Source organism: Volvox carteri (genome assembly GCF_000143455.1).
Source record: "Volvox carteri f. nagariensis unplaced genomic scaffold VOLCAscaffold_5, whole genome shotgun sequence".
NCBI classification, from domain to species: Eukaryota; Viridiplantae; Chlorophyta; class Chlorophyceae; order Chlamydomonadales; family Volvocaceae; genus Volvox; species Volvox carteri.
In genome coordinates, this window is record NW_003307548.1 from 901,757 (window position 1) to 914,746 (window position 12,990).

Below are 12,990 nucleotides of genomic sequence, written 5' to 3' on the forward strand. Positions count from 1 at the left end.
GTTGCAGTACATGACACCGACCGACAAAGAAATTACCACCCTACACGCCTAGATTTACTCATGCCCATGTTAGTACCTAATTTGTTTTGACATATACCCCAGGAAATGATGCTGTACGCTAGGAGCGACGTATAAGGCGCGAAGGACTTTCCCAAAAGCTCGCTGGCCACGATAGGGAGCCAAAACCAAGCACCATAGCATATGAACTATATAACTTCATCGTTTCATTATATCACGTCACTTACATATCCCGTAACAAGCGTAACTGTACGTTTGCAAATGGTAACCAACTGCCAAGACCTACTGCGTAACATGTACTCATGTTAACTTAAATATAAGTTTAAGTCGTCTATTAAGTCTCATACCATTTATGGAGTATGTACTGCTGGCTGCGGGGTTCGGCAGTACTGTTCGCGATGCCTATGCAGTACATCTTGACTAAGCACCCATGCCCCTGCATGGGAGTCCTTGGTTGCACGCCAGATGACATAAATGCTGCACGGGAGCTTATTATTGTAAGTTATACCCAAGCAGGATAAGTTAGGCAAGAAGTCAAAAATTCGTGGGGCATACGACTGGTTTGTCATCTACAAGTACTGTCGCATTGTGACACTCCAATTTGATATCCCCGGTACCAGACAACATTAGAACAATAATTAAACACCGCTAGCTACGCTTCAGCGCTGCTACTTGTCCAGAAGGTTAGGCGTGGACAGTACAGGTTTTCAGGGAGCCAGGGGACAACTTCTGCTATGTGAAGCATCAGCAGCTTAGCAATCATTGATTCAACAATTTACTCGCTGGCAACGCGTGGCTTTGGGCTATCACCTATCCGCCCACAGCAAACTTGCCTTTGTCAGCCACCCAACGGCTCGCACATATACTTGCCATGGGACTCACAAAGGGCCTGAAGCAAATCGCTGCAGATATAGCACAACTACTGGGCAAGGACAAATTAACCCGTGGCAGCAAGCGGGAAAGCGCAGCGCAATCGGACTCGCGAAGTACAAAAGTTCGTAGCGCCCGCGAGACCGCTGGAGCACCTTGCCCAAGGCCTACTTCAATGCCTACATATTCAAGCCTGCTTCACATAAACGCCCCATCGCCCGGCTTTGAGATTTACCGGGAAGCGCTCTCAGATGATGGCACCCGTTTGGCTTGCAATACGAGCCGGCCATATTCTACTGGCCAAACTCAAGATTTCTCCTCCAACAGCCATGCTGCATTGCGAGGAGAGTCTAGAGCCTCGGGACGGACGCTGGTGGAATCAAAGGGCGCCTCCGCTCCGCCGACCACCAGGTCTGCCAGCCAGCCAGCTGTTCCCGCCACGAGCGCTGCCTGCTGCCCGAAGATCGCCAATATCGTCACCTTCTCGACGCGTGCCACAGCCGCGACTGTACAAAACTCAGTAGACAAGCCCTTTGGCATTCGACGGACAGCCGCCTCCGCATCGACCAGCTTCGTCGAACCCGCTCCCGTCAGCCAATCGACCGATGTTAACTGCAGCGCCGTGAACAGCGCTGCCTCCACGGCGGCTGTTGTGACGGCAACGGCTATTGGGGCTGCCGGCGCCACGCTGGGCACGATTCTGCTGCCAGTGCAGGGGACAGCAGCCGCCGATCCAGTGGCGACGGCGGAGGAGGCCAACCCTGCGGAGGCCACCCCACAGCCGCCGGGTTCCCCAGCGGCATCTGCCGCGAGTGCTGAAATTAGGCCAAACGAAGGCCGCCCAGGCGGCGCGGGAAAGACGGGTGAATCTGACGGCTGCACCGCTGAGGCCACCACCACCACCACCACCACCACTACCACCACCACACCCGCCATCGCGTGCGGGCGACCACTACCACCGTTCGGCCAGGTTTACGTATCACCAGCCATACCGGTCAAAATGCGGAGGAAACCCGACAGCTGGTCGGTGTACGAATTCGAGGTAAGTTTTGACGTACGGCAACGGACAGATAGGCAGAACGGATGAGCAGACGTACATACAGACAGACAATCCAGATTATTGGTCTGCGGAGTTCTGGCAGGGCAGGACGCGTTTCCGGCTCTGAGGTGCCCCTGCGGCCCCTGAGGAGCTGCCCGGCAGTTCAGCAGCGCTTGCTGGCACCCTGACGCGACTGCCGCTCCAACCGCCTCATGCATGCAGGTCAACCGAAGGATCCACAGGGGCTATTCAAGCAGCGTCTACAAGGTGTGTGGGTGTGCGGGTGTTGGGATGGCCCCCCAGAGGTTCCCGACCGGTCTCACGTCAGCGCAGTTACCTCGGGCCCCAGAGACGTTAGAGACCTGGCGGGTATCCCCTTATCCACCTGCCAGCCGAGGACCGACCGGCACCGCTAGAGCGCCAGCCAGTGCCCCACTGTTCCCCCGAGCGTCTCATGTTTAGTGTGGGGCTGGTCACGCTCCCTTTCCCTTTCCACATCCCTCATGCCCCTCTGTCTGCCCCTTAATCTGCCCCTGCCCCGTTCCTCTGCAGGCGCGCTGCCTGTACTCGGGAAATGATGTGGTGCTCAAGGCCTACAACCTGGCGGGTCTGTCCACATTCCTCCGAAACCAAGTGCTTAGGGAGCTGGACATACATTCACGACTGAGGCATCCGGGTGTCGTACATCTGTTGGCGGCGTTTCGGGTAAGGCGAGGTGGCCGAGCAGTGAAGGGCGAGAGGCGTGAGGGCTTGTGAAGCTGGACTGGGAACCCATGACACGTCCAGCTACCGTAGTCCCCCTTACCAACCCCTCCCCCCTTTCCCCCCTCCCGTGCCTCAGGAGGGTGAAACCCTGGTTCTGGTTCAGGAGTACATTCGGGGCGGTTCCCTGGAGCGTGTTCGTCGCAAGCTGGGTGGTCGCATGAGCGAGTTTCAGGCCATGCACCTGGTTCTGCTGCCGCTGCTGGGTGTGCTGAGCCACCTGCACGAACAGGGCATCGTGCACAGGGATATCAAGCCGGTGAGAGCAGGAACCCGCCGGGAGGGAGGGAGGGAGGGGGGAAGAGTTACGGGACCTGAACGTGACGGAAATATTACTACTATATAATATTATTGCTTCCTATTCCAAGCCTCCGCTTATGACCACCTTCCCGACCAAGTGCATCCACCATGTTAACCACTACCTCCAGGACAACCTGCTATTCACGGATAACTGGAAGCTCAAGTTGTGCGATTTCGGCGTTTCCATCTGCCTGAGGGAGGAGAGGGCGGTGACGAGGACGGGCACCCGCGAGTACATGGCGCCGGTGGGTGGCCGGGATGGTTAGGTGCCTGTCACTGGTACGCCGTTATTCGCGCATGCATGCACATATGCACGTGCACGTCACCGCTACCTCCACCTTGTTTCCTCCTCCCCCATCCTGCTGCTGCTGCCCACCGACTGCTCCTCCCTCACCCCCGCACATCCGGCACAGCGCAGCACTGTGTGCACAAAGTCGTCTTGCAGGGCCATTAGGCTTCTCACGCTCCGCCGTCTCCTCCCTCCTTTAGCTTACCTCTATCCGGCTCGTTGGTCCCGCAGGAGGTGGATTGCTGCCCACAAAAGCGTCTTCCCGAAGACAACAAGGACAACCTGTCGTTGTCGTACACATCCGCCGTGGACGTGTGGTCCCTTGGTTCGCTGATGTACGAGCTGCTGGTCGGCTTCACGCCCTTCCCTGGAGGTCCTCCCCCGCGGCGGGAGGGCGCGCGGGGCTCGGCGGGGGCGGCGCTGGCCTTCCCGACCGGAGTCAGCCAGGCGGCCAGGGCGTTTGTGAGGGACTGCCTGCAGCTGGAACCGGAGGACAGACCCACGGTTCACAAGCTGCTGGAACACGCATGGGTAAAGGAAGCGCTGGTAAGTGGGCCATGCGGAGCATGAACGCGTGATGAATGCCTTTACGGCACAGAATGACGCAAGTGCTGACTGGAGTGTACTCATATGCGTGTGGGGGCTCCTACAGATCATTTTCGTCTGCCCCTTTCCCTTTCCTCACCTTCCTCACCTCCCTCACACACTGACTACCCCTTCTTATCCCTCAACTCCGCTCACCCGCCCTGGGCCCCGCAGGCTGCTGCGGAAGCTCTTTTGGCGCCCAAGTCACCTGGACAGTGTTCAATGCCGGTGGGAGGCTGCCCCTCGCCGGACCTGACGGGCGGCGGGAACATGACGACGTAGCGTGCACGACCACAGCACAGCCGGGATCGGTGCGTTTCCACAGCTAAGCAGCGTTAAAGGGTGCAGCAGCTGTGTACGCCGTTACACTCCGGCGGCCATAGTGAGGCAGATGTCTTAGTGATCTGCGCCGCGATGCGGGAAATGGCGATGGTGGTACACATCAACACCTTAGGTGGGGTGTCTGTGTGTGTGGTGCATGTTCGGTTCGGAGGAACACAAAGGAAGAGGCGATAACGGGGGAGGAAGAGTGCGACTGAAGTGAGCGGTTGCGTGAGTGAGTGAGTGAGTGTGGGCTGCTGGCAGTCTGCGGTAGTCAACTAATGGCAAAAACGCCCCGAGCAGCCTTGGAGCGATCAGGGGGGGTGACGCTACGTTAGGAGTCATGCCCAACAGTCCGGGCTTCGTTTAGGCTTGTGAGGATTCGCGCTATTGCTCAATTGGTTAAGGGTCAAGGAAAACTGTGAAACGCGTGCGTGGCTGTGGGCGCGGTTTGAATAGCTGGTACAGCACCGCCGTGTGCCCCCCCCTGACTTGGCGGGGTTTGGTGATGGGCTGTTGCCAGGTAAGTGAATGGTTGGGTTGGTTAGCTTATGATGGTTGTTGGCGCGCAATGTGTGGAATAATGTGATAAGACCTGAGCGCACCAAAAAGGCGCGCAATTGCTGTTGAGGGTGTGGGACCACATGTCGAGTGACAAGGGAGCAGGATGCTGGAGCGGTGCTGTGCTGTGCTTTGGTTGAGCGCGAGTGTGTGATGAAATGACGCACGACCTCAAGATGGCTGTGTATGCATGTATGTATGTGGAAGTACTCATTTTGATTCTGACTTATCATTGTTTGCGTTCGTATACACTTACGTGGGGCGCACACGCAGATGGAGCTTTTCGTCGCCAATTAGTGTCGAGAGACAACTGCGCATACAAGTAGATGAGGCTCAGTGGCTGCGCAAACCAAGCGCGCGGTGCCTTTGCCCATTAGCCTTTTGCACCATTCCATGCTCGATACGAACGGAATTTTGCGCGAGGCCGTTACGAAGCGATAGGCCCCAAATCTTTTTCCTGGCTTTGGGCGATGCCGGTTCTGCGCTGCGCGCACTGCGGTGGTGGTGGTGGTGGTGGTAAGGTGATAACAGCTCGTATAGGTGTGGCGTATGGCTGCAGCTGGTGCATCTGTGCTGCATTTGCACTTGTCAGTTGGTAGCGCCGGGTATTGCTGTCGAATTGTGCGGTATATATGCGTAATAAAATGCAGGCGGCGCCCGCTCCTGGCGGCTAGCCACAAAATAAAAGCCTTGCCGCGCTGAATAAGAACCTATTATAGAAAACTGAAGCATGGAACCGGTTTAAAACAATCATGGTGATAACCCGTAATGGCCGGTGAGCTCCGTCTACTGACCGCCCTGCAGGTGTCAATTTTGTTGCGGATGTTGTGTTGTGAAACCCTTTCTGTTTTTGGCTGCTGTGTGGTGAATGGGGCCACCATCAGCTTTTCAGTTCTGTCAAGTATCAAGCTTCGGGGCTTTATGCACTGTCTGCTCGGGTCCACGACGGGGCCACAGCTTTCGTCTTCGTGAGGTTTCAAAATGAGGCGTGGAGAGCAAGGTGGCAGATGTGCAGTGTGATCGGAAGAGCGGCTCGGCGAAGGTATGAAGCGGGCGAGAGCTCACCGGCTTCAAACCCGTCGCGACAGCTGCGGTTTCTATTTGATTTGAGCTCGTGATTGGCGAGGGTTGCTACCTATAGTCGTCAGTTTGGATCTTGCAACTGAAATAGAGTTTGAATAGGCTGTGGGCTGTGGAACGCCGCTGCTGCTGGTAGGCCCGCAATCGCGCAGTGGACGCAATCGCGCAGTACTCCTCCGCCAATGTGTGGGTCTGGGCCGACGCCGCGAGTCCGCGACTTTAAACCCAACCCTGGCCTATTACCAGAGCTGGGTTTATAGAGAGGCCGGACTCCGGGGTTACCGAGCTGCCAACGGACCGCCCATCGGGGCAACCTTGCAGCGCTGCTGGTCAAAGGTAGATGCCATTCCCTCCCCTTCCGGAGTTGGTGAGCAGCTCGCCGTTTATGCACATGCGGCATCACTGTGTGTTATTCGTAGACGATAGTCTTTTATTGTGGACATGAAAAGCCTGGCAGACACGCACAAACATGCGCCGTGGTTGTGGTGAAGGTTTCGCACTGTTGTCAGTTGTAGTTGTTATGTTGTTATAAATTGCGGTTGGGCAACAACTGACAACGGCGCTGCGATGGCCTGGAGGGCACGCACGCGAGGCGGCTGTCCGGCCATTAACCCGATAGGGCAACCTGGCGCATGCTTTGTGTGGCTTTTGATGGCCGGACCTAGATCCTACCGTGGGCTGACAGACTCCGAGTTTGGACTATTGCTGTTAAATCCGCCTTGTAATGACGGAGGGGGCCCAGGGTTTGCAAGGTCTTGCTGCCACAGGGTCCCAACCGGAAAAAATATGGGTGCCCTGCTTACAAGTTGAGGGACGCGGCATGGTCCTGGTCAAGAGGGAAGCTGGCGTCATGATAGCGGCTGCCAAGACCGTCGACGGGCTTAGCTCCTCTTTACGCAATTACGATTACCGAGCCGGATCGCCTCACGAAGATTGCAAGGCATCTACTGACAAGGTGCTCTGCTGTTAACAGTCAGTCACAACATCATACATAAAGCCAAGGCGCAATGACAGGTAAATGCTTGGCATCCATCACGCACGCGCACACACATTAGGTGGTGCCTTTTCGACCGGTATTGAAGGCGCACCTTACAAGGCGTCAGCCGCGGCGGCCGCCACCGGCTTCGGCTAACTGCCGACGAAAGTCAATCCAAAAGTCAAATGAGATCACGCCACTTACAGTACGGGGCTAGCGCGGATGCGCGCCGTGGGTACAGCTGTACATTCTCCTGTCTCACAAGAACGTTAGGTAAAAGCCACAGCCGGAACGTTTGAAGCATAAGAAGGTTAGGTAAAAGCCACAGCAGGAACGTTTGAAGCATAAGAAGGTTAGGTAAAAGCCACAGCAGGAACGTTTGATGTGCGGGAAAAAGCGCGCACATTTAACAAAGCTAATCAAATGCTCGTGGATAAGCGATGGACGAAAAAGCGCACGTAAAGAAGCGCTTGACGTTGGGTTTAATACAAGAGTGCATTATTTAAGATGGCCAGCGGGTGGCCCAGAATGGCCATGGTGGGATTCATCAACTTCATAGGCACCAGGAACAAAAAAGCCGAAGACCTGCTGGAAACGCTGACCTGCTAATCGTTTCCTTCCATTTACTGAAACGAAAAATATCATGTAAATGCGATCACCATGACGACATCACTGCCTGCGAAAAATGCAGGCGCACCGGTTCCCCGCACTGGGCGGGACCATTCGAGAGCACAAACAAAGACACGCGTGCGCACACATACAGGGAATGTTTCCCCCCTGTTTCGCTGCCCTTTTCGAGAAAACGCTTGCACATACAACGGGAGGAACCAGATCCCGTGTCTCTCGACAAGGAGCTTCACTTGCAGCCGCGGCGCAAAAAGAGATACCTACGGCAAGCCACAAAGCAACGAAACGTTACCATCCTCCATCCGGAACTTTCCAAAGCCATTTCCCGTGCACCAATACTCGAGTGATATGATGCTTAATGCGCCTCAGACGCAGCCTGCGGCAAAGTGACAACTGGCCGCACACAGTCGGGTCGCGCCTCCATAAACCTGCGTGCAACAAGCGCGCAGCTCGCACAGCAGAGTGGGCTGCGCAGTGATGGCAATGGCCAAACGGCGCTCAAGGCCCCCCTGCACAGCACTCGTGCACGCGGAGGTGCGGCACCAGGGCCGTTGTACATAACTCGGTGGCAAGATAGATAGACAGACAGACAGATAGACAGATAGATAGATATGTAGGTAGGCAATTTCAGGTAATTCCAAACCTGCCGTATACGATTAAGAGCACGGTTCGGATCCTCGGAAGGGCGCACTAGCTCCTAGGGGGATATAGCCGCTCACAAGACAGCGCCACCACCGAAGCTCCCTCACCGCCGGGCTACCCACAACGCCGTAGGCTCCCACGGTGACCTCAGCTCAGCTCAGCTCGGCTCAGCTTCCCCCGGTCCGGTCGGGGCCGTCCGCCACACAGGACACCGGGGTGCCGCAGCCAGGGCCGCCCCGTCCGCCACACACATGTACGACACCACGAGCACGCACAACGGGGGGTGGGGTCATCTGCTAGTGACTTAGGAGCTGTGGCCCCGACATATACGTACATACGTACGCAGACCGCTGTGGAGTGTGGCCGCAGCTGTTATCGATTGTGGTTATAACGGCGCCACGCACACGCTCCCACACGCCCCCCCCCCCACACACCCCCTGCAGGTAGCCACCCCTCCGGCGGCCCTGGCGGCCCTGAAGGCCTGGTGATGGTCACTCCCCAACGTCACTCGTCCACACAGGCAACAAACAGAGCGACATCCAGCGACTGTAACATTCCCCCCATCCTTCCGGCAGCCTTTCCGAATCCTTCAAGGTAACCTGCAGCCGCAGCGAACGGATCTTCGTTTCCATTAATGACATTCATGCACAAGCAAACATCCAGCACGAGGGGCGACCCCACGCACCCGACCAAGGCCACTTGCAGTGGCAGTGGTGGAGGTGGAGGTGAGTGCCCCGCAGAGGTGGGTTTGAAACCCGATATAGACTTCCCTGGAGAGGAAGAAGGTACGCGTTCACAGCGCGGCTTGTCCCGACGTAGCGCCCCAAACGCCCCCTCCAGCGCCCTCCTCGCATTCATAGGTTGCCAATACGGCCCAGCCTTGAAAGATTCGAGGAGTAAGCCAAAGATCCCAACCGCAATAAACCGTACTTCCCCATTAAACCATAAACTTTAAAGCAAGCCAATGGGGGACGAAGCGACCACAAGTTGCCGACGGACGATCTCAACAGCTCTCCTCACCAGGAAAGTCCTCCGGGCAGCCGGGCAGGGCCATTCACCACATGGATGGATGGATGGATGGATGGATGGCGGGCGGGCGGGCGGCCGCGCGGGCGGGTTCCTCCCGCCGAGCCGCTGCTTTGGCAGCAGCAGCTAGAGACTCCCCTCCATCTTCCCTCCTCAACTAACATGTGACTGAAGAGCAAAAGAGGGTGGATTCCAAACCCGTCCAGCTCCCCAAACCTCTCTTATGAGGGGGCCCAGCAGCCCCCGTTCAGAAAACCTCGCTCTACATCCCCGACAGGGTGACAGCCCCTCCCTGCCACGTCCGCTTGCCGTACTCATGTCGTACGTAAGGTGGGACCAGCTTGCTCCTGTATTTACATATGTACCTATGTATGTACGTATGCATGTATGCCCGATGCCACTGCGATAACCCCCTTTGCAGCTCCTTGCCGCCTCCCAGCAGCAATCTTCGTGCCTTCCTGCACTGTTCTGTGCCGTGCTGAACTGTACTGTACATGCTGTGCTATTTTGTGCAGCGCCGCACCAACAATTGATGGCAGCTGGTTGATGCAATATCTAGATGCACATGCACATCCCTCAGTAGCTGTAGAGGTCGCACATCCAGTACGTTTCCCAGTTGACAAATATCATGCAAGCTACTGCAAATGCCGCTAGACATGCACGCCATGGTCAAATATCAAATGCATCGCCTTCAGCCCCCTCTCACACCAGGAAGCACACGCGCCGGATGCCTCAGCCCCAACTGCTGCATCACGACGATGCTTCGACGACGGACCTGGCGACGTCCTTCTGCCTGACGGAATTCTTCAATGCTGCGATTAAATACAGACACGGCCTAACGGAGCTGCTGCTGCTGCTGCTCCTGCTGCTGTGACGGGGCCGACGACGGCTTCATCCAGCAGCGTCTCTGTGCGGCTAACCAACCGCCGCCCTCCGACACGCCTGCTACCTCCGAGAGGGCTCCCCGTACCCATGCGTGTTCCAGCAGCTTGTGAACCGTGGGTCTGTCCTCCGGTTCCAGCTGCAGGCAGTCCCTCACAAACGCCCTGGCCGCCTGGCTGACTCCGGTCGGGAATGCCAGCGCCGCCCCCGCCGAGCCCCGCGCGCCCTCCCGCCGCGGGGGAGGACCTCCAGGGAAGGGCGTGAAGCCGACCAGCAGCTCGTACATCAGCGAACCAAGGGACCACACGTCCACGGCGGATGTGTACGCCAACGACAGGTTGTCCTTGTTGTCTTCGGGAAGGTGTTTCAGCGGGCAGATGCTGACCTCCTACAGAACGTGGAGCAGACGGGAGTGGGTGATGGCGGTGATGACGGAGTTCAAGCGGGTCTGGGAGACAGGGGGCAAGAGAGGGGTTCAAATCGGCAACCGGTGCTAGCTCCGTTGGCTCCGTTGGCGCTGGCTGCCTTGCCCAGCTTGTCCAGCTACCCACAACTTTGAGCCAACCTTGTGGTAAAGGTAAAGATTCCATTGGCAACACAAGCAAGTTCTTTGCACCTTTTCGGACCCCTGCGCCCTGGCAGCGGGTCCCCTCCACCGCTATCGGTCGGGCCCCCCGTCCGGCCACCCACCGGCGCCATGTACTCGCGTGACCCCGTCCTCGTGACCGCCCTCTCCTCCCTCAGGCAGATGGACACTCCGAAGTCACACAACTTGAGCTGCCAGCTCTCCGTGAACAGCAGGTTCTCCTGGGGGGGTAGAGTTCAGGGCGAAAGGGAGCCGGCATGCTGATGTGGTCATCACCGCAGCTGCAGGACCCCCTTCCATCTCCCTATCGTATCCCCCTCGCCTCCTCTCCTCCCCGCTACCCCTGTAACGCCCCCACCTGTCCACTTCTCCCGTAACTCTTCCCCCCTCCCTCCCTCCCTCCCGGCGGGTTCCTGCTCTCACCGGCTTGATGTCCCTGTGCACGATGCCCTGTTCGTGCAGGTGGCTCAGCACACCCAGCAGCGGCAGCAGAACCAGGTGCATGGCCTGAAACTCGCTCATGCGACCGCCCAGCTTGCGACGAACACGACACGCAGAGCCCCCGCCAGCGTACTCGAGCACCATGACCAGTGTATCGCCCTCCTGCGGCGCGCCCCAGTCACAACACCGCAGGCAAAAGCCGTTGCAGCAGCCGGCGTACGGAAATCCGGTGTAAGGGGACAGCAGATGGTAGCAACCGCTCTTCTGACGCTCCGTGGTCCGTACATCTCCTTGATCATCACTCCCTAAGGATGCTTCGCCCCTTAGCGTGGATCGGGCCCCGTCCCCTTTCACACAGACAGACACCAGACCCGGCCAGCATGTTAGCGTTTAAATGGCTTCACATCACTCCTTGGGCCCTCTGCCTGACCTTGAATGCCGCAAGAAGCTTCACAACGCCCTCGTGGCGCTGTCGTGAATGTATGTCCAGCTCTCTCAACACCTGGTACAACAGGAAGTCCGACAGCCCAGCCAGGTGGTAGGCCTTGAGCACCACATCGCTGCCAGACCAGCGGCAGATGGCCTGCGGGGCGCGTGGGTGGTTGGGTGGGTGGTTGGGTGGGTGGTTGGGTGGGTGGTTGGGTGGGTGGATGGACAGATTGATGGATGGGCTGGAGGACGCTGGAGGAGGTTTGGGTCCATCGCACCATTCGCAATATTGTGGATCGCAGTGATATGGACATGGACACTGCTGCGGGTCCTCGGGTCCTCCTACACACTTGTAACCCACCCACCTTGTACACGCAGCTAGCATAACCCCGGTGCAGCTGGTGCGTGACGCGGTACGCCCTGCAGCTCCAGATGCCGTCGGGGGGCAGCAAGGACAGGGGGGCATCCATGGCAAGAAAGAGCAGGCCATCGCCAACCTCCGCCATCTCCATCGCCATTCCCTCATCAAGAGGCAGCGCAGAGTCACACCTTGTACGCTGCTGCTGATGATGAACCTGCTCCTGCTGCTGGGACAGCTGCCCCTGTTGCTGTTGGTGCCCCTGCTGCTGCTGCTGCAGGGACGTCCGTTGCTCCTGACCCTGCTGTTGCTGTTGCTGCTCGGCGGCCTGGGAATCTGGAGACTGACGAGGCCTAGTATTCGAGGGAAAGCTATGTCTGGGGGTCTCGGGGCTCCGAGGCACCGGGAAGAACGCCTCGGTGGCGCTAAAGAGCGGTGCAGCTGCCGGCCGTTGCAGCAATTGGGGCGATTGCGAGGCAAAACCTTGAGGAGCAGGGAAGAGTTGCCCGATGTCGACGCCTAGTTTGTCGGCACCGGCCGCCGGACTGGGACTGGGACTGCCATTCCAGTCCCGCTCTGATGTGCTTGTGCTCTCACGTGGCCGGGGCGGCTGGCTCACTGTCGCTCGTGGGTAAGTATGGCGTTCAGAGCTGCCTGGGGCAGCAACAGCGAGAGGACGCTGAGTCTTGGTGGTCGCGGGAGGGCAAGTGGCCCGTTCTCGACTGGCTTCATTTGGAGCACAGGGACCGCGACTGTCCTGGAAGCCGAAATCCCGCTGAGCTGGCGGTTTTGGTTCCGCGGCGCGAAGTCCGGCCTTCCGCATCGCGCGACTTTGCAAAGCGGATGACTTTCTGTAGTAAGCAGCTCGCATCTGCGCTTCGACAAACGTTTCTGCGGGTGTCGCGCCGCCCTTGGAATGAAGGTTATTGAAAAGTCGCGGTTCTTGCGCGGCGCGTCCAACGGCCGAATCGCCCGTCTTAATGTAGCTAGCTCCAGGTTGAGAATCATCGTCATCGTACTGGTTACAGTGGCCGCTGCCTCTGAAAAAGACAGCGCTCAGGCAACTGGAGCCTTCGGTCGAGAGACCTCCTCTGCCAGCCGCCTGTGACACACTGCCGCTGCTGCAAACAATTGCATTATTACTTTTGTCGCCAAAAAACCCCTTGACAAGCCGTGTCAGGGAAAGCATTCGCAGGCG

The 12,990-nt window shown here is 57.8% G+C and overlaps 3 protein-coding genes across 3 annotated transcripts; 2 read left to right on the top strand and 1 right to left on the bottom strand.

The window, feature by feature from the left end:
* Positions 1-416: 416 nt before the first annotated feature.
* Positions 417-4,145, top strand: VOLCADRAFT_87362 (uncharacterized protein; the record flags this gene model as incomplete). Its single annotated transcript, XM_002947045.1, has 8 exons — positions 417-515; positions 905-1,930; positions 2,150-2,194; positions 2,480-2,632; positions 2,769-2,948; positions 3,118-3,234; positions 3,510-3,824; positions 4,038-4,145. 8 exons carry the CDS (start codon positions 417-419, stop codon positions 4,143-4,145), a joined length of 2,043 nt encoding a protein of 680 aa, XP_002947091.1.
* A 1,352-nt stretch (positions 4,146-5,497) lies between these two features.
* Positions 5,498-8,970, top strand: VOLCADRAFT_87363 (uncharacterized protein; the record flags this gene model as incomplete). Its single annotated transcript, XM_002947046.1, has 7 exons — positions 5,498-5,520; positions 5,978-6,192; positions 7,798-7,962; positions 8,278-8,369; positions 8,514-8,554; positions 8,646-8,795; positions 8,931-8,970. The coding sequence occupies 7 exons, from the start codon at positions 5,498-5,500 to the stop codon at positions 8,968-8,970; spliced, it is 726 nt and encodes a 241-aa protein (XP_002947092.1).
* Positions 8,971-9,073: 103 nt separating this feature from the next.
* VOLCADRAFT_87364 (uncharacterized protein) lies at positions 9,074-12,782 on the bottom strand (the record flags this gene model as incomplete). Its single annotated transcript, XM_002947175.1, has 6 exons — positions 9,074-9,100; positions 10,067-10,366; positions 10,669-10,785; positions 10,988-11,167; positions 11,436-11,588; positions 11,800-12,782. Coding segments are annotated over 6 exons (1,758 nt in total), but the record flags the coding sequence as incomplete, so codon positions are not given.
* Positions 12,783-12,990: the final 208 nt, after the last annotated feature.